At 37.4% G+C, this 21,800-nt stretch overlaps 2 protein-coding genes across 2 annotated transcripts in view; both read left to right on the top strand.

Annotated features, from left to right (window-relative positions):
• The first annotated feature begins 417 nt into the window (after window positions 1–417).
• On the top strand, window positions 418–8,793 carry SMG8 (SMG8 nonsense mediated mRNA decay factor). The gene is made up of 4 exons (XM_006181428.2): window positions 418–2,203; window positions 2,785–2,930; window positions 3,219–4,091; window positions 4,499–8,793. Exons 1-4 carry the CDS (start codon window positions 439–441, stop codon window positions 4,694–4,696), a joined length of 2,982 nt encoding a protein of 993 aa, XP_006181490.2. The 5' UTR covers window positions 418–438; the 3' UTR covers window positions 4,697–8,793.
• A 2,750-nt stretch (window positions 8,794–11,543) lies between these two features.
• GDPD1 (glycerophosphodiester phosphodiesterase domain containing 1) overlaps window positions 11,544–21,800 on the top strand; it is a 41,294-nt gene continuing 31,037 nt past the window's right edge. Inside the window, exon 1 of the mRNA XM_006181429.3 lies at window positions 11,544–11,785. Within this exon, the coding sequence (XP_006181491.2) occupies window positions 11,644–11,785 (142 nt within the window). The 5' untranslated portion in view covers window positions 11,544–11,643. The remainder of the gene's footprint in view (window positions 11,786–21,800) is intronic.

Raw genomic sequence — 21,800 nt, 5'->3', positions numbered from 1 at the left:
GATTTAGTTCAAATACATGTTCTGATTAGTAGGTCTAGGGAGGGGCCTGGGATACTGGATTTCTAACGAGCTCCTCCTTTGATCTGCAGACCACACCCTGAATAACAAGGGTCCAGAGTTAAAGTGAAACAATCTTATTTTAGAAGAGTCCCTTGACACTTTTGCAGAATTTTTGTATCCCTTAAAATGCAAACGAACTGCTTCCAAACGTCTTTCTGGTATCTCAATTCCTACAGTCTCGGGTTGAGGAAAATCTTAAACTGTCTTTGGTATGGGACTAGGTGAAACCTTAGCGAAAAACTTGGACAGGAGAAGCTAGAGGCGGAACCTAAAGTGAGAGGAAGGCGGAACTGAAGAAGCGGAGGAGGGATTTCAAACTTGGACCAGAGCCGGTTACATTTACGCGGCGGACCGGAAGAACTCCGTAGTCGCCGCACCATGGCGGGTCCTGTCAGCCTGCGAGAGCTTCTAATGGGCGCTTCAGCCTGGACAGGCCCTGAAAGTCCTGAGGGATCCCCTACAGAGGGTGGTGGGAGCGCGGCTGGCGGACCGGACCCTCCTTGGCGTGAGGATGAGATCTGCGTGGTGGGAATCTTCGGCAAGACGGCTCTGCGCCTGAATTCCGAGAAGTTCTCACTTGTGAACACGGTCTGCGACCGGCAGGTCTTCCCCCTCTTTCGCCACCAAGATCCTGGAGACTCGGGGCCTGGAATCAAGACCGAAGCTGGCGCCGTCGGGGAGGCTGGTGGAGCCGGGGACCCTGGGGCCGGGGCCGGGGCCGGGGATCCAGTTCGGGGAGCTGTAGCTGCCGCGGAAGGGAACCGAACTGAGCCGGGTTCCCAGGACTATAGCCTCCTGCAAGCCTATTACAACCAAGAGAGCAAAGTTCTGTATCTTCTTCTCACGTCCATCTGTGACAATTCCCAGCTTCTGCGGGCTTGTCGGGCCCTTCAGAGCGGAGAAGCTGGAGGTGGCCTCTCTTTACCTCATGCAGAAGCACACGAGTTCTGGAAGCACCAAGAGAAACTGCAGTGCCTCAGTCTCCTTTACCTTTTCTCTGTCTGCCACATCTTGCTTCTGGTCCATCCCACTTGTTCCTTTGACATCACGTACGATCGAGTATTCAGAGCTCTGGATGGACTGAGACAGAAAGTACTGCCCCTCCTCAAAACAGCCATTAAGGATTGTCCAGTTGGCAAAGATTGGAAGCTAAACTGCCGACCTTGCCCGCCTAGACTCCTTTTCCTCTTTCAACTCAATGGAGCCCTCAAGGTGGAACCCCCTCGGAGCCAAGACCCAGCTCATCCAGACAAGCCCAAGAAACATTCTCCCAAAAGGAGACTGCAGCATGCCCTGGAAGACCAGATCTATAGAATCTTCCGAAAGAGTCGTGTCTTGACTAATCAGAGTATCAACTGCCTCTTTACTGTGCCTGCCAATCAAGCTTTTGTGTACATAGTTCCCGGAAGCCAGGAGGAGGACCCAGTAGGCATGTTACTGGACCAACTTAGGAGTCACTGTACTGTGAAGGACCCCGAATCTTTGCTGGTCCCGGCACCCCTTTCTGGGTCCAGGCGATACCAGGTGATGAGACAGCACAGCCGACAACAACTTTCTTTCCACATTGACACCAGCAGTTCCAGTTCTTCAGGGCAGCTAGTGGATTTCACTCTTCGAGAATTTCTATGGCAGCATGTGGAGCTAGTCCTAAGCAAGAAAGGTTTTGATGACAGTGTGGGCAGGAACCCACAGCCTTCCCATTTTGAACTTCCTACTTATCAGAAATGGATCTCCGCAGCTTCAAAACTGTATGAAGTAGCTATTGATGGGAAAGAGGAGGATGCGGGATCTCCCACTGGGGAACTAACATCTAAGATTTTAAGCAGTATTAAAGTCTTGGAAGGGTTTTTGGATATTGACACAAAATTCTCAGAGAACCGGTGTCAAAAAGCTTTACCCATGGCCCATAGCGCCTACCAGTCAAATTTGCCTCATAATTACACAATGACTGTCCACAAGAATCAGCTTGCCCAGGCTCTTCGAGTATACAGTCAACATGCTAGGGGTCCAGCCTTTCACAAATATGCCATGCAGTTGCACGAGGACTGCTACAAGTTTTGGAGCAATGGCCATCAGCTCTGTGAGGAGAGGAGTTTAACTGATCAACACTGTGTCCATAAATTTCACTCATTACCTAAATCAGGTAGCTAAAGTTTTCTCAACATTTTGAAATCCAGACTTTAAGCAGTATATTCTTGTTTTAAGAGAGTTTGTTCTCTGTGCATTGACATCTTGAAAGGAGAGCCCTACAGAAATTTAGGTACATCAGATTTAAGTTTTCTCTCCTGCTGTAAAAAGAAAAACCAGCTCTGATGACTAATTATTTTCTTGTATTTAAAGAATGAACCCTAGGGGATTAGTAAGGGAGCACTATTAAATAATACTAAATTTCAGAAATTTCATATTAACATTTTTTATCTTGGAGTTTTCGTTTAACCGAAATGAATATAATGAAGTATTTCGTCACTCTGATGATGCTCACATTTACTTAGAAATGCTAAGCCTTTAGATTAAAATATGTGTTATTTTAGGCATTTTCACTTGCTTCTTCTGTTATATGTGTTTAGTCAAGGTTTTTGTGTTTTTGGCATTTTGGATTTTGGGTTTTTTTTTCTCATTTCCAAAGAACTGTTTGGAGAAATTTGGGGGTTAGATACAATCAAAGCAAAATAAATGTGACTCTGCACTGTGTGTATAAAATTAATAGTGATGTATGTTTTCCAGGAGAAAAACCAGAGGCTGATAGAAATCCTCCTGTGCTATATCACAATAGCCGAGCTCGGTCCACTGGTGCCTGTAACTGTGGAAGGAAACAAGCACCTCGAGATGATCCTTTTGATATCAAGGCAGCTAACTATGACTTTTATCAGGTAGCCTACATTTTTTCTCCTTCCTCTTCTATTTCCTTCTTCTTTTTTTTTTTTTTTTTTTTTTTTTTTTGGCTAACTGCCATCTGACTAAAATATGTATTTTCAGAAGCAAAACATCTAGAAAAGTAAATTTGACTTGCAGTGTGATGTGTAACAAGAGAAAGTTCTTTATATGTATTTATTTGCTTGCCCATTAATTGTTCATCTTGGTTTTTAGAGTGAAGAATGTGTTGTTTTCAATGAGAAGTTCACAAGATTCTTTTGTTTGTCTTTTTCCTTCCTCCATAGCTTCTGGAAGAAAAATGTTGTGGAAAATTGGATCATATCAATTTCCCAGTATTTGAACCAAGTACTCCAGATCCTGCTCCTGCCAAAAACGAATCGTCTCCTGCCCCTCCAGATGCAGATGCCGATAAACTTAAAGAAAAAGAACCTCAAACCCAAGGAGAGAGCACAAGCCTGAGTTTAGCTTTGAGTTTAGGCCAATCCACAGATAGTTTAGGTACCTATCCAGCTGATCCACAAGCAGGAGGAGATAATCCAGAAGTTCATGGTCAAGGAGAGGTAAAGACTGAGAAGAGACCAAACTTGGTTGATCGACAGGCATCCACAGTTGAATATCTCCCAGGCATGCTACATTCAAATTGCCCCAAAGGTCTCCTCCCCAAATTCTCCAGCTGGTCTTTGGTTAAACTTGGCCCTGCTAAGTCTTACAACTTTCATACTGGTTTGGACCAACAGGGCTTTATTCCAGGGACAAACTATCTTATGCCTTGGGACATTGTCATCAGGACTAGAGCTGAAGATGAAGGAGACTTAGACACAAATTCTTGGCCTGCTCCAAATAAAGCTGTTCCTGGAAAGAGAAGTGCAGTTGTAATGGGAAGAGGAAGACGGCGAGATGACATAGCTAGAGCGTTTGTGGGCTTTGAATATGAAGACTCTCGAGGTCGGAGATTTATGTGCTCAGGACCTGACAAAATAATGAAAGTAATGGGAAGTGGGCCCAAGGAATCAGCTTTAAAAGCCCTGAATAGTGATATGCCCTTATATATTCTGTCATCATCTCAGGGTAGAGGGCTAAAACCACATTACGCTCAACTTATGAGGCTTTTTGTTGTGGTACCCGATGCTCCTTTGCAGATAATACTAATGCCTCAGGTAAGAAATACAACCCTTTCTGTCCTCAGACAGACAAAAAGTGCTGATGCTTGTTTTGATTGTTTGAAAAAGTACAGAGAATCAAACTAATTAAACGGATCTTAATTTTAAAAGCCTTTTAAACTGCATACTCTGTTGAAAAATAAATCATAAGTGTGTTAATCAGTTCTCATTATCAATTCACATCATTTGGTTAGATGCAGAACTTGAAGTTAAAAATCTGTAGAAAGGCAAGATAATATTTGAGACTATTTAATGTAATGTTAGGTGTGATTGGAGTTAGAAGTGTTCACATTTCATGCTTAATCTTATGTGCTCTTTGAACCTATCCTTTGTTTAGACATTCGTCTTTTAGGTGTTTCTTAATTGAAAAATGTTAAAATAATTACATTTCCTGTGTTTTTCAGGTGCAACCAGGCCCACCACCATGTCCAGTATTCTATCCAGAAAAACAAGAAATCACTCTCCCACCCGATGGCCTCTGGGTTTTGAGATTTCCTTATGCCTATGTGACAGAGAGAGGACCTTGTTTCCCTCCAAAGGAAAATGTGCAGTTAATGAGTTACAAGGTGCTCCGGGGGGTTCTTAAAGCAGTGACACAATGAGTGTTTTCCAGCCAGTACAGTCCTAAACTTGAGCTGGTTTTTGTTTGGTGTGTTGGGGGTGTTTTTTGGTATGTGATAGTGTGTTTTCTTGAACCCGAAATGTGATTTGGTTACAGGAGTTCAGTATTTGGGCAGTAATTTTTCCACTGTTTCATGACATTGTTGATATTTATTGTACACGGGGGTGCAGCTTCCTAATAAACATGAGTTATTCTAGAAAAGGACATAAAATACATGGTTGATACTTCTATGTTCTCTTGTTTTTGATTCACTGTCCATAATAAAACATATTTTTATTATAACTGATTGTTGCATAATCATGTTGATTGAGCCAAAACTTTGTTTTTGCTAAAATGATGCTTTAGCTGGGATTTTCCTTAAGATGCTGCGCCTGAAATTATCTTCAAAACAAAATGATCTAGTAAGTTATTTGGTAATGGTATGAGGACTTAATTGCAAAAATATGCCCAATTGCTTGGGTCACAGTTCTTATACCAGAGTTAGATTGTTTTGTTCACACCATTTTATTCTTGGACTGATGAGATACCATATTTGAAATGAATGCTATCTGAACTAAAACTTTTTAATACAAAATATTAATACACACTTTATTCTTTAAAAACTGCTATACTGTGAAACAATCTTCTAAGTGATACAAATTTTATCAATTCATACCAAGTTTAAGTCTCACCAGCATCAACATGGTGACACTGATATATCACTAATAAGACAAGTATGCAAAATAAGTTAATATATCAGAGTTCTAGTACTTGATTATATTTTCCTAGACACATTGATTTTGAAACACTGGGCAAATAGAATTAGAGAGTTTAGTCTCAGTATATATAAAGTACAATATTTGTATAACACATCTTGCTACCAGCTTAAAGTAGTTATTTAGGTTTTGTTTTTAAAATGTATAAAGATTCATAATTGGCAGCCAACTTAAAACTGTAATTTAATTAGGCATATTTCTATGCCAATTTACTGTAGTATTATTAGGAGAAGGAGAATCTGAGCCAATATTAAAATTAGTCTACATTCTTCTTCCATTCCATCCTTATTTTCCATCCTTTTCCTTTATATCTTTCATTCCTTTTATATCAATTTTTAAAATCACCATTACTTTTGTACTTAAGCATGGTTCTTAGTTCCTGCATTTGGAAATATAGCTGGATTTTTCTATAGGACATGTACTAATAGTTGTTTTGTTTTTTCAGTAGCCTCTAAGATTTGAAAAACAGATTGGATAAACTGGTAGGTCAAAGGAAATGTAAGAAAAAACTTTATGAGAACAAATAGGTTTCAGAAGAGCAAACCTGTGTCTTTTCCTTTTTGATGTCATTCCACATGGAACAACTTTACATTCTTGCATAAATTAGTAAGTGATTTTACTTGATTATTTTTGGTTACAGAAGCTACCCAAATTTGAATTTCTGTAACATCTTTAAATACAAAACTTTTATGCTATTTGTATTTATAACTTGCTTAAAAGAAACTACCTTTCTCTTTAGTCATATAACCTTATTTTGGCAAATTTCAAGTGATGATTTTATTAAAGAAATTATATTTCTATATTTCTTCTGTAGCAGTATTTGCATTATCCTTTGCTTAGCAGACTTCTTTTTCTTTCCTCTTCTTTCTTTTTTTTTTTTTAGATATAAGCAGATGTTTCAAATTGATTTTTTTTTAAGAATCACTAGGAGACAAGGACATCCTTTGGCCTATTGGTAAGTCTTTTGATGTGTCCATGAAAAGCTGTATAAAATTTAACATTTTTAGAAGATAAATTATATCTTTTTCAGGGAGGGCTTTCTATTTAAAGGACTAATATAAATCTTCTTGTAAATTGCATTAATTCTAATTGTTTAAAAAATGGCTTCACATGTTGGTTTACTTAAGGTTTCCCTGTACTACTTATACAGTGAATCTATTTCTTACTTTAAAAAATAAAATTAAATGAAAAATTTAAAAAGATTTTGAGGTAACAGGAAAAAAATTAGAAAAAATGAAACCAGAGAAGCCTGATTCATAAAAAATAACAATAGCTACTCTATTGAATGGCTATATCCAATAATAATAGCTACTTCATGAATATCCACTTGGTAGGTACTTTAGTAAGTATTTTGCATACATTTCCTATGATCCTCAAAACACTGCAAGATAGATATCATCCATATTATCAGGAAATTAAAACTTGAAGTGGTTAAATAATTTATCCAAGGTCACATAGCTAGGAAGTAGGAAGTCAGAATTTAAATTGAGGACTCTGATTTCAAAGCTATTCTCTTCCTGTGTTCTGCCTTCTTAGAAAATATAAGAATGAAAATAGCATGTCAGTTTCTCCAACTGAATATTTTGACTCTGGTCTTAAGACTTGCGAATGGATGAGTTTTTAATGTCAGAAAAATGAGGTGTGATTACCCATTTCATCTTAATTTCTTTGATGACTGTGAATCTTGATTCTCTCTAAAACTGTATTGAATCTTATATTCTTACACTCTTTTCTTGTTCCGTATGTTCCCTTGTATAGAATACTACTATAGTAAGTTGAAGCCAAAAAGAATTGACTCCACCTCTTAAGAAACCTGACAATTTACTTAATCCTTGAGTGTCTTTTCCCCTAAAATTATAATTATTACTATTTACCACAAAGAGTGGTTGTGAGGATTGGAGTATACATAAAGCCTGTTACAGAGGGGCACTAGATAAATTCTTAATAATAATTATAATTTATTTTAAATTTACTTTTTAAAGAGATCCCATCATTCTAATAGTTTGGGAGTCTTGGTTAGTTTTAGTCCTACCTTTTATAATGAGGTAAACAGTACCTAGTACATGTACCTGTGGTAAGCACCACAACATAATAGCAATTTTATAGACTTGGTTTGTAACCCTCCTCTTGTATCTTTCTGTGGTCTTTTAAAATTGGGTTTAGTTTTTATTAGTCGGTTTATGCTTTATATAAAGCAGCCACTCAAATCCCTTGGCCATTTAATTGCCCTTTTTCTGTCTCCCACAACTTTGTGTGTGTCCTAAGATGTGGCAAATAGAACTGCACTCAACTTTTGGAACACTGCATAGTTTTGCACAAAAGCCAGCTAATCATTTGTTTAATTTTTAATACATTTCGTAATGTTTATCGGTCTGAGTTGGCACAGCAGCTCACTGGGTTCATGTCTTGAGGAGATAATGTACTGCATCTCTTAATACTGGATCCCATCTGAAGCTTCAGCAAATTAATTTGTAAAATGGAGGTAATAACTCCCTTATGTACCTCAAAGGATAACTGTGATTCAAACACTTAAAGAGTATGTTAATTGAAATCCTTTACAAACTCTAAACTGTTTCATAAATATAAGGGACAGTTATTATCCCATGTTTGTAACTGATGGCTCAGATCCAGTCATCTTCTAAATACAGTTTAGTTATTTTTCCAAAATCTTTCCGTACTGAAAATAATCCTGTCCGTAGCTATAGCTATTAAATTATATGTAATATATTATAGTATATATATAATTATAGCTATAGCTCTATTTGACTAAATATAAGAAAAATTTCTAAAGTTTAAATTATATCCTGTGGTTCTTCTTCGTTCCAAACACTCTTAGAGGACTGTATTACCATAGTTGCTTATCACTTCCTTTCTCCTACTAAGTTACATGTACTTGAGTATTGAGTGACATTATTCCTTTATTTTATCCTGCTATTTTCTCAATATAAAAGCTAGACTATCTAGTTTATAATCCCATTTAAAACAGTTTTTGGGTTTGACTACCTTTGTTGTTCTTGTAAAACTAATATGTAGTCATTGTATCTGTTATTTAATAATTTTTTAAGCAAAGATAAGAATAAGTTACCTGGAAAAAAAAAAAAAAAGAATACATTACCTGAAATTCCAGTGCTCTGCTAGTGCTCTGCTAACCACTGGCAACATTTTAGTGAATATCCTTCTAAACATCTCATGCATACATGCACATGTGGATTTGTATTCAATTTTACATAATTGCAATTCATCTTGCTCTGTAATCTAGTTTTTTTGCATTCAATAGTATGCAGTACACATTTTTCCTGTCAATAAATAGAAGTATTATTAATGGCTGCATTGTTTTCTCTTATGATTTATATAATGTGTCCTTCATTGTTTGATATTTAGGTTCTTTCTAATTTAAGACTTCTACTAACGATAGAATACCGTGGTGGATACATCTGTTATTAATATTTGTGAATTTTTCTTTGCAGAACATACTCTTATAGCTGGGATTGATGGGTCATGGGATACACACATTTTACATTTTGATACACATTGCTAAATTGTTCTAAAGAAAGTTGAACTGTGCTTTAACCTACTAACAGATGCCCATTGTCAGAGTTGGGAATCCCGATGGCAGTCTGCCAGTCGAACAGCACACTAGTTGTTTATTATAACAGTTTTATTTTGAATTGTGTCACACTTTAATTTATGGGTTGCTTCAGAACTCTTGGGTAAATGCCTTCTGGTCCCAGTGATATATATTCCTAATCAATTGCATCTGCTTTCTAGAGCACTAATAATTTGGGCAATGCAATTGTAGATGGGGTTGAAATGACAAGGAATCACCTGACTAGCATTCAGTGTTCTTTTCACTATACTGCATCCTGGATCTGCTACCTCTGATACACTTCAAAGGATAGTTTTTAAGTGGGTATTTCCTTAATGCTATCTTCTATAAAGAGCAAGACTATTTTTCAGATCTTTTATTTTTCAGAAGATCAATACTATCTTCTCTAGCCCCTTGAACTAAGTTAAGATTAGTGACCTTGTTGTTATAACATCAGCCCCTAGCTATATGGTCTTGAGCAAACTACTTAACCTTTCCAGTTTTCTCTTCATAACAAAACAGGCCAGTGATACCCCTGAAAAAGATACCCCTTCTTTTTCAACATTTCCCCCCATGATAATTGATTGCTTGTACTAATCTTACCTAGTTTAAATAATGTCATTAACTTTGGAGGCTCTAGTAAATTTCCCCCAAATATGGCCATCTTGGAAGATACTTCTGGTCATATTGATGCAATTTTGAAAAAGATGCTTTTCTAGTATTATAATTCATCTGTTCTTTCATTAATTTTCCTGGGTCTCCAATAAGGCATATGTGCTCCTGCTTGAGTAACTCTGTATACCTTCCCCAAATTTGTTCATAATGTTTTAGAGAAGGAAACAATTCTATCTTTTGATATAATGCTTTACTTAAATAGGATACTTTTAATGCTTTCACTTCCTTCAGTCCTCAAAACATTGATCTGTGGTTAGATACTATTATCCCCCATTTTACAGGTGTGAAAACTGAGGCTTAAACTAAGTGATATGCCCAAAGTCATTCAGCTTGTAAATGGTATAGCTGTAACTATAGGTTCTAAATTCAGGGCTCTGTCTGCTAAGTCCTAGGTGCCTCTGTATTTGAAGGTTAAATATTCTTAGTTACATAGATTTTTTTTCTCTGGTAATACTTATCATATTCATGTGTCATACTAATCAGAAATAGCAGTCATAAAATTTAAAGAGAACTTGCTATCAGGTGAGATTTTGGAAAAGGGAAACCACCATGAGCATCAGCTGATCTATAAGATATAATTTGACAGCTCTAAACAGATACTTTCCTTAATTCCTAATAAGGCAGTATTTTTCAGCTTGTGAGTTTCTTTAAAATGTTTTTAATTTTAAGTTTAGTTGTATTTAGAATTTTTCATACTTAGTTCTTTTTCTTCTACAAAGGCTTTACTATTTCTTTGGGTATATTGATGATAAATCAAGAAATGAGACTACGGCTGGTGGTAAACTGATGCAAAAGTCCTTTTTTGCTACTTTTAAAAATCTAATGAAGACCTCTGTTTTCAAGAATCCTCTAAATTTTATTTACGCCTCTTAATGGAAGCTGGAATCTTTGGGAAGTCATCATTAACAGAATGTGAGAGTTAGAAGTTATCATATAGTAAAAGATTCCTCATTTTTCGTATAAGGAAATGAGAGAAATTTGCTTCAGGCCAGAGTCAATCACATGATTTTAAATAATCACTCTGCATTCTGCTTCTGTGGAAGACCCGTTCTGGCCAAATTTTCTCCCTCAACCCTAGGTTAATTCTTTCACACTTAGATGTGGCTCTGAAAATTATAGTAGTTGGGCATGTGTGGGATCAGAGGGAATTTAGTTTCCAGTCTTCCCGAGACTTTTTAAGTGGTAACCTATAACTCTGCAAACTTTTCCTTATTGTAAACGGACTTGTAAGTAAACAAACATTTCTTGACTGCCTACTGTGTACAAGGCATGAGGTTTGCCTTTTTTGTGAACAGTGAAATGAGAGAGAAGCGGTGCCCCTCAAATATTTGACTGATAAACTAGTACATTTTATTATGGTATGTGTGACCATAAAGTTCCTTCTGGGCTAGACGTATGGATAGGTTTACTGTTTGTTTTAGTAAGCTTTTAACTCCTCCATCCGTAACAGTTCTTTGCATTTCCTCAAGTAGGGGGCTAAAGAGGAGCCTTGGTATCTTCCCTTTTTGATGTGGACTTTCTAAATATGTGAGGCTTTCCTGAAGGCTATCCTTGAATAGCCTTTTCTGTTGCAGTGATGGCGAAGGCACTGGCGGGTTTCCAAGCTTCCGCTTCATTTTGGAGCCCTGCAGATCAGACCACAAAGCTAGGTGACTAGCGCTCGCTCCAGGACCTGCAGGTTCCTACCCAGCAGCCGGAGCGCGCCTGCGTGCCGGAGCCCCTTTGTTGCTCGGCTGCCGGGGTCCGGCTGCGCCTGCGTGGTGGGCGGGCGCCGACAAGTGCGCTGCACCGCCGGCACCAGCTGGGGGCGAGCAGACTTCGAACAGCCGCCGCCGCCGGTGCAGCCGTTACGATCATCTCAGCGGAGTTCAGAGGGCCAGGAGGTGGGAGACTTCCCACACGGTGGCTGAGATGTCGTCCACCGCGGCTTTTTACCTTCTCTCTACCCTGGGAGGGTACTTGGTGACCTCATTCTTGTTGCTCAAATACCCGACCTTGCTGCACCAGAGAAAGAAGCAGCGATTCCTCAGTAAACACATCTCTCACCGCGGAGGTGAGAGGGGTCCCCAGAACCCGGTGGGGGAGGCGGGGGAGGCTTTTTTCCCCCTCGACTAGAGCTGAGGGTCCTCAAAAGGCCGGCGGGTGGAAATACCTGAGAGTTTGAGGAAGGATGGGCATGTGTGAATGAATTGAGGGCTCCCTCAAAGGTGAAGGTAATGTGAAAGCGAGGTCGCCTGAAGGAAGGAAAGGGGTCTTCAGACCGCCAAGGTGGGGATCACTCGTGTGCAGCGATGTCAGGGCTTCTCAGAAGGAGGAACGACCAAGGTGAGAATGAAGGGTAGGTAAAGCGTTTCTCGGCGGGTGGAAGGATGGATCGCAAGGTCCCTTCCTCGCAGCGAGGCACAAGGGGGCAGCGCAGGGCCGAGCCAGGGGTACCCGCCGGGGAAACCGGGAACAGACTGTTTCGAGACACGGAGACAGCCAGTGGCTGAGCTTGTAGAGAGACCGGGGCGAACAGCTTCCAGGTCTGAGGAACTGCGTGAACCTGGAGCGTGCTGCTGCCCGGGCATTTGCAGCCTCTGGGGGCCGGTCCCAAGCCCACCCCGACCCCTACCCCCAACACTGAGCACGATAATTGAGAAGAAGGGGAAACCAAGTCCCCGAGGTCTCGATTAGAGCTGGGGCTGGACTGGGACAGAATCTGGACCGTCCTGGTTCCCAAGGCAGCAGACCTCACACCAATTTTTTTTAACCCCACCTTGCACCCTAGCAGTGACACGTGGATTTCCAAAAGACAGAAAGATGATTTAGTTTTGGACAGGACAGTATTGTTTGAAGAAAACAAAAGAAGTTTCTTTTGGAAAAGTGTCTTGCCAAAAGAAGCCTAGATAGTCCACCCTCTGATTTCCCAGACAGCAGGCCAAATCTTTTCCTCTTCATTATTGTCTAATAATGTGTCTTTATTTCATTTAAGATACGATGTATAAAATGTTAAATTGAATTATTTCAATAAAATTTTAACTGTTCTTTAGAGATAATGTTAAACTAGATTAAAATTGCTTGGAATTTACAATCATACTTGAAATGGTAAATGCCGGGAGTTTACAGTCTAAAACTTGGTTTAGTACCATGACTCCTTTTCTAACAAGAATTGGCCAGGAATAAAGTTTTAAATATTACAGAGATACATTAGCATTCTCTTGTACAATCTGTATGATGTTATCAGTTAAACATAGTACTAACAAGGGACTTCGGCGCTTATGCCAGTCTCCCACTCGTGAAAAGCATCAAAGGTTTTAAGAGGTCTATCCCTGGCTAAATGCTGCGTTATTTCTTACATGGCTTATCTGTATTTTAATAGATAACAAAGTTAAACTGTAGGATGACGTGTGACTACCAATGTGCCTTCAACCATTAAAGCCAAAACCCAACTTAAAGTTGTTGTCGTAGAAGCAATTTTCAATGGTAGTAGTCCCATTCTGGAGATAGGCAGTACTTACTGCAGTTGTGTTTACTGATTTAAAGAAAAAAAAAATAGTGTGCTTACTAAAAACCTAAACCAAAACAAAATTAGGTCCTCTAAAAAGTTATCTAAAGTGTCATTATTGAATGGTCTTGATTTTATTTTAAAAGAAATAATCTTAATTCTGCAGACTTGAAATCTGTTTACCTGTATGACGCCCTAAATCCCTGTAGTAAGTGCCTGTGTGTTAGTACTTAATATGCTTTAGCTGAGTAGGTGCACCAAATAATACAGTTGAACCCAGAGTGATAGAGGATATGTTTACTAAAAAAAACACTTTGTAATTCAAGATACTAAGTTTCTAGAAAAATAATAACTATGAAGGAGTCACCTCCTTCCTTGCTTTTTATTTTTGTCTTAGACACTGATAACAGCAATCTGTTTTCTGTGCATCTCTTTCCAGGCATATCACTAACTTTGGGCCTAAATCTTTTTTTTTTTGAACATTTTTTATTGATTTATAGTCATTTTACAATGTTTTGTCAAATTCCAGTGTAGAGCACAATTTTTCAGTTATACATGCACATATATATATTCGTCACATTTTTTTTCCTCTGTGAGCTACCATAATATCTTGTATATGTTTCCCTGTGCTATACAGTATAATCTTGTTTATCTATTCTACAATTTTGAAATCCCAGTCTATCTGTTCCCACCCCCCGCCCACTTGGCAACCACAAGTTTGTATTCTATATCTGTGAGTCCGTTTCTGTTTTGTATTTATGCTTTGGTTTTTTTTTAGACTCCACATATGTGCGATCTCATATGGTATTTTTCTTTCTCTTTCTGGCTTACTTCACTTAGAATGACATTCTCCATGGAGCATCCATGTTGCTGCAAATGGCGTTATGTTGTTGGTTTTTATGGCTGAATAGTATTCCATTGTATAAATATACCACATCTTCTTTATCCAGTCATCTGTTGATGGGCATTTAGGCTGTTTCCATGTCTTGGCTATTGTAAATAATGCTGCTATGAACATTGGGGTGCAGGTGTAATCCTGAAGTAGGGTTCCTTCTGGATATATGCCCAGGAGTGGGATTCCTGGTTCATATGGTAAGTCAATGCCTAGTCTTTTGAGGAATCTCCATACTGTTTTCCACAGTGGCTGCACCAAACTGCATTCTCACCAGCCGTGAAGGAGGGTTCCCTTTTCTCCACAGCCTCTCCAGCATTTGTCATTTGTGGATTTTTGAATGATGGCCATTCTGACTGGTGTGAGGTGATACCTCATTGTAATTTTGATTTGCATTTCTCTGATAATTAGTGATATTGAGCATTTTTTCATGTGCCTATTGATCATTTGTATTTCTTCCTTGGAGAATTGCTTGTTTAGGTCTTTTGACCATTTTTGGATTGGGTTGTTTATTTTTTTCTTATTGAGTCATATGAGCTGCTTATATATTCTGGAGATCAAGCCTTTGTCGGTTTCATTTGCAAAAATTTTTTCCCATTCTGTAGGTTGTCTTTTTGTTTTACTTATGGTGTCCTTTGCTGTGCAGAAGCTTGTAAGTTTTATTAGGTCCCATTTGTTTATTCTTGCTTTTATTTCTTCTAGGAGAAAATTTTTGAGATGTATGTCAGATAATGTTTTGCCTATATTTTCCTCTAGGAGGTTTATTGTATCTTGTCTTATGTTTAAGTCTTTGATCCATTTTGAGTTTATTTTTGTGTATGGTATAAGGGAGTGTTCTAGCTTCATTGTTTTACATACTGCTGTCCAGTTTTCCCAACACCATTTGCTGAAGAGACTGTCTTTATTCCATTGTATATTCTTGCCTCCTTTGTCAAAGATTAGTTGACCAAAAGTTTGTGGGTTCATTTCTGGGCTCTCTATTCTGTTCCATTGGTCTATATGTTTGTTTTTGTACCAGTACAATGCTGTCGATGACTGTAGCTCTATAGTATTGTCTGAAGTCTGGGAGAATTATTCCTCCAGCCTCTTTCTTTCTTTTCAGTAATGCTTTGGCAATTCTAGGTCTTTGATGGTTCCATATAAATTTTATTACGATTTGTTCTAGTTCTGTGAAATATATCCTGGGTAATTTGATAGGGATTGCATTAAATCTGTAGATTGCCTTGGGCAGTGTGACCATTTTAACAATATTGATTCTTCCAATCCAAGAGCATGGGATATCTTTCCATTTTTTAAAGTCTTTAATTTCCTTCATCAATGGTTTATAGTTTTCTCTATAATTCTTTCACCTCCTTGGTTTGGGCCTAAATCTTTATTGCCCTAGCTGCAAACACCTGATATTTCATGTAAACCAGATGTATGACCATTCCAAGACTGAAACACTGATCATTATATGTGTATAAAGTATATACATTTGAGTTGCTGTAACTTGAAACTCTTAATATATACTGTGTTGTGTGCTATAAAAGCATTATCACCTGAGTCAGATTTTGGATCTATCACTAGTTAACCTTGGGAATAAGTCTTAATTTTAGTTTCCTTATCTAGAGATAGAGACCATTTACCTTACTTCTTTGGGGGAAAGTAGAAAATACTCTATTTCAAAAGTTAAATGCTGTAGGCTTGCTTTGTTCTTACCTCTTTAAATCATACATTGTATTGCATTATATTATAATAGAATATGTTAGTACATCTGCTTCCCTTACTAGACTATGTGCTCCCCAAGGGCAGCTTTTATTAATGCTTGTGTCTCTAGCTTCTAGTACAGATCCTAACATATACTTTAAATAATAGCTTATTGTCTGCTAATTATCTAATGCATGTTAGATACTTTCTATGTGTTTTCTTATCTGTTTGACCAAAGAACTTTTGGTAACTACAGTGTATTGATGAAATACCAGTAGGACAAAGGTATATACTTTGGGTTAAATCAAGAGCAAACAATACTCTCAAAGATTAATTTCATAATTTTTCTATGAAGTTATAGATTTTATTAATATCTTTCCCAATTGCATATGTAACTCATGTTCCTTGTAGAAAATTTGGAAAATATAGAAATGAAAAAAGAAAAAATAGTTTCTAAAACTATCTAGACATAATCTCTGTTAACATTTTGAAGTATTTCCTTTAAGTACATATTTTACTACATTTGGAATCATACTGTGTATACATTTATTTCAGGTGCCTACTGAGTTAACTAGAGATAGGATAGCAGGGAAATAACTTACCTGATAATTTATTTCAGGTACTCTCTGACCTATCTCTATGGTCCAATTAAATTAAACAGGCTTTTTAAAAACAAATCTGTTTATTAGGGTTCAGTGGCCAAAGAATAAAAAAAAAATCACTAACTGATAAAATCCTTACCTTTCCTCCCAGTCCTTCACCCCTGGACTCAAGGTAGAGTACTGTCACAATCTGGGCATCCTGCCACCGACTGATTTGGCAGGTGATATGTTTAAGTGAGGCTAAGGATTGCTCATAGACACTGGCTGCTTCTTGGCCCTAAATTTTAGTTGGTTGTTCAAGGAGGAAATTGAGGCATCAGTTTGAGTCTCAGAGTATTACTGGAAGTAGCATTCTGCAATTGCATCCTGAAACATGTACTCAGCATCAGGGTACTGATTCTTTCCCTTCAGCTTCTCTTTTTCTCTCTCCTTCCTGTTTTCAGGGAACTCCTCCTTACTTGTCAGTGAAGACTTTTTTTCCAGCTGGCTTGCTCGTTCCTACTGATACCTAATTAACAAGAGTAAATTATCATTTATTTAATAGTATTTTTGTGCTTAATAGAGCAAATTAAAATGTGCATACTTGTTTTCAGCCATGGAGATATACATTTATAACATAATACACCATGTATCTTAAACTGTATACAAACATAGGAAAATTAAATATTGTTACAGAAAAGTTATTGAAATTATGACAAGGTATATAACAAAAGCCACTTATCATTGAAAAGAGCATACATGTGGTTAGTTGGTAAATGCTCCCTCAATATCAGTATACCTTTTGAATATCATCCTTCTGTGCTACTGATGTGTTTACTTTTTTCTTATACCTGCAAGTATAAATTTCACTAATATTTTTCCCTTGAAATATAGAAACAAGTCTGCAGTGTCCCAGGGATCTCAAATTGAGAAATGATCTTTTGTATATATCATCTCTAGTTCTTACAAGCTCTTTATGCTCATATAGAAAACATATATACTTTTCCAAGGCACATTCTAAATGCTGAATGAACAAATGAATTTAGAAATGAAGAAGGAATTTCTTTGTTGCTTGATGTACTGAATAACTACATTTTAAACTGAGATAGGAATAAATCTGCAAACATTAGGATATGTTTTATTTGCACTAATCTATCTTTCCCAATATCAGACAATATTTAATTTTGAAAGTTGTTCTTTCATGGCTGGTGCACATTGTCCCATTTGTCATTGGCTTTATAAACATCACACGCATGCACACACATATATATAGCATGTATACAAAAATATTAATGATAGTGGTGATTGGAGATAAATAAAAAACAAATCTACAATGTTTATTGAATGTTTATTGGTATATAAAACATTTGGGACATAAAAAGGAAACTGAACAGACAGTTCTTTCCTTTACAGCATTTAAGTCTAATCAAAGACACAAAAGTATGTTTCTTTTACTTTTCCTATCCTAACAGAAATTAACCAATCACAAAGTAGTTATAAAGCACTATACAAGAGAGCGAAAGATAACAAAGAGTGAAAAATTGGTAAGTTAGCTTTGTATAGTATTGAGAAATAAAGCTTTCTCAAAGAAGTGAAAAATGTGAGCTGATGAAGATGGAGGCAGGAGGACATAAGCAGAGAAATTATGAACAAATTACATTAGGACAGCATGTAAAATCTATGATACTCAGTCTCTTCCACATTTTATAATTAATTTCATTAACTAATTAAAAATTAAACTTTTGTTTACATGTAGAATGGTTGTTCTCAAAGCCAGGCATTAAGTTGATTTTTGTGGGAAAAGAAAAATTAATGGCAAGCATGCTCTGTGAATGATACGATGATAATTGGAAGGAAAAGAAATTTAAACCATTCATAAGAGAAAAGCTATTGCCAAATAATTCCTTGGAGAGGAATGACATTCTTTTAAATTAGTCCCTTAGTTACTCTCCAGACTTTCACTGTAACAAGTAATTTGTGAGTATTATCATTGTGGGATTTATCTTCAGGCTTTACAAACAATTATAAGAATACTGAAATCAATATGAATAACTTACCTGAAACTGAAATAAAGGTTTTTTATGAATGGCAGCATAGAAACTGTAGCATAGTTAGTGATAAAAAAGGGTATGATCAGAAGTCATACTGCTTTGTGCTTGAATCCAAGTTCCCCTTGTTGGCTGTGTGACCTTACCTAATTTTTTTTTTCCTGGAAATAGTAATACTTACCATGTTATGGGCATTTTAATGAAATAATATATAGAGTACTAAGCACAGTGTCTGGCTTCTGTTAATTGTTAACATCTTCACCACCTTTTCAATATTTTGTTTTATCTAGTACTGGCTATTAATTTCATAAACTTGTAAAGCAGATCAAAGATCTTAAGTAGCAATGTTTGCATGCCTAAGCTATTAGGTTTCAGTGAATTACAGTTAAAATTAATATGGAAAGCAGTCACAAAAGACAAACAGGTAGACTTTGAATGTAAATATTAGTAGTAAATGTTGTATTAACTGTGGGGAAATTTATTTCAGAGTTCTAAGTCTCTATTTTATGTTTTTCCTAACTCCATTCCCCCAAACCAAAAGATCAAACAATAAGTATCATTTTAACTTTTTATTATGGCACAATTCAAGCATACGCAAAAGTAGTAAGATGCCTTCACCCAGATACAAACAATTATCAGCTAGTGCCTAGTCTTGTTTCATCTGTATCCCTGCCCATTCTTCTAACCCAGATTATTTTTTTAACATTTTTTATTGATTTATAATCATTTTACAATGTTGTGTCAAATTCCAGTGTAGAACACAATTTTTCAGTTATACATGAACATATATATATTCATTGCCACATTTTTTTTCTCTGTGAGCTACCATAAGATCTTGTATATATTTCCCTGTGCTATACAGTATAATCTTGTTTATCTATTCTACAGTTTTGAAATCCCAGTCTATCTCTTCCCATCCCCCGCCCCCTTGGCAACCACAAGTTTATATTCTATGTCTGTGAGTCTATTTCTGTTTTGTATTTATGCTTTGTTTGTTTGTTTTTAGATTCCACATATGAGCGATCTCATATGGTATTTTTCTTTCTCTTTCTGGCTTACTTCACTTAGAATGACATTCTCCAGCAGCATCCATGTTGCTGCAAATGGCTTTATGTTGTTGGTTTTTATGGCTGAGTAGTATCACCCAGATTATTTTTAAATGAATGTATCATTTCAAACTTAATAAATATTTATTGAACACTATTTTGTGGAATATTCTAACAGGTGCATATTAGAAAGTCCTTGCTATTGGAATTTGAGAAGGCTAATAATAAGTAACACTGCTTACTTTCCTTTCCCAAGTTTGGAACCAGTTTAGAATAAAATGCACGCATCAGAAATATGGAAATAAAAATATTAACTGTATGAACCAGTAGAGCTGAACTTGGACTCTTAGTGCCCTCTCTGAATTGAACTTAACACTAAAACTGCAAGCCTTTTGCCTGCATTGGCAGGACCTGCCCTGGCAAACTCTCTATGTAAGTAAGTGAGCAGAAATTCTGTTCCTTTTGAGGGTGGGCCACTCTAAATTAAAAGGTTGAGTTACAGATGGACAGACAGCTCTTTCTCCTATGTCACTTCTGCTCCCATAGAGAGGCGTAGACGAGGGAGTAAAGAAGGGTTAAAAGTTTTCTTAGCATCAGAGATTTTTACTCCCTGATAGGCAGGGTCAATGCCCCTACTTAGCCTGGAAGCAGTTTCAAAAGACAGACCTTCGCCCCTCTGCAACTCCATAAGATTATGGGAGTAAAATCTCTGAGGTGGGGAATGAGACAGGAAGAGGGCAGGGCAGGGCCATTCAAGGAATGTCACAGCAGTTAATACCAAAATGGTGAAAGATTCCACCCCCACTAGGCCTTGAGGCTCAGGATGATGAGAGATTTAACTTCTGGCAGATCTTGAGGTTCATTATACGCCCATCGTAATACATTAACATGGTGAATAACACGCCCACAAGCACCATGGCAGTCCCAAGGCTAGTCACAAAAGGTCAAAGAGTGGGGAAATGGCCAACTTCTTAGGAATCCCACCCCCTTCCCCTTAGACTGGTCCTTCCACTTATTAGCATATGAAGCCACCAAGCCCATAAAAACCAGCAACACAGCGCCTCGCGGCCGCCCCTCTCTCCCTCTTTGGAGACGCCTGCATTCTGTCTATGAAATGTGTACCTACTTTTAATGTGAGCACCCAATCCCCACACCTCGTGGCCTTTCTCTTGCCTTTCAATGTATGTCTCTGAATAAATCTACCTTCACTCAAAAAAAAAGTGTTCTTTCTGTTCTTTTCCCTTTTGGAGACTAGAGTGAAATTTTCCTTCACTAGGTGGAAACAGGTAGTGGGAGATAGATGTTTCCCTCAATGCTTGCGGCAGAAAGCCTTCTCAGGGTTTAGGTGGATGTACTAGAACATAAAAATTCTAAAACTTAGAATTAAAGGCATTTTTTTTTAATTTATGGATAGCATAGATGTTGTAGCACTAACCTTAAGTGCACGGCTTAATATTTTAAAAAAATGTGTATACACCCAGGTAGCAGTTTCTCAGATCATGATATAGAACATTTCTAGAATCCCGTAAGATTCCCTTGGTTCCCTCCCTAATCTATCCTCTTCCATCCCCAGGGATAACCAATCCTCTGATTTTTACCATCATTGATTATTTGAGACAGTGGTTTTCAAAGTGTGGTGTGTGGACTCCTGGGAGCTCCTGAGACCTTGCATGGGTCTACAAGGTCAAAACTGTTTTCATAAGACATTATTTGCCTTTTTCACCATGTTGACATTTGCACTGATGGTGCAAAAGCAGTAGTGGGTCAAACTGTCGTTGCTTTAGCATGAATGAGGATGATGGTTCCAAATGTACTAGTAGCCACTGCATTCTTCAGTGTCATGCACGTGAAGTTTTTTTAAAAAGGCAGTTTCACTTAAGAATATCTTTGGTGTATCAGTAAAAATTACTAGTTTTATTCAAGTTCAACCCTGAGTACACGTAACTTTTAATATTCTGTGTGACTAAATTTGGAGTACACACAAAACACTTGGTGCATACCAAAATGTGATGATGATTGTCTTGACAAAAAGCACTTGGGCAGTTGCTTGAATTCTGAGCCGGATTAGCCTTTATTTTTTTCCACAGAGCAGAATGTGCTTAAAAGTTTGATTCTCTCCTTTAAAAAGTAATGCATCGTCATTATAGGGGGTTTTGTAAGGTATAGAAAAATGTATATTAGATATCATTTGTATTCTTATCATCTGGAGATAACTGCTCCAATTAATTTGATTTGTTAAACTACTGGTTTTTTACTGTACCAAAAAGCAAGGAAATTAAAAAAGGACACAGAAGTCAGCTTGAAGAAGCTAATGACATTGACTTTGAC

The sequence above is a fragment of the Camelus ferus genome, chromosome 16, assembly GCF_009834535.1.
Source record: "Camelus ferus isolate YT-003-E chromosome 16, BCGSAC_Cfer_1.0, whole genome shotgun sequence".
Classification (NCBI taxonomy): Eukaryota; Metazoa; Chordata; class Mammalia; order Artiodactyla; family Camelidae; genus Camelus; species Camelus ferus.
The sequence above is the reverse complement of the archived record's forward strand: the minus strand, read 5'-3'. Positions and strand labels throughout refer to the sequence as shown.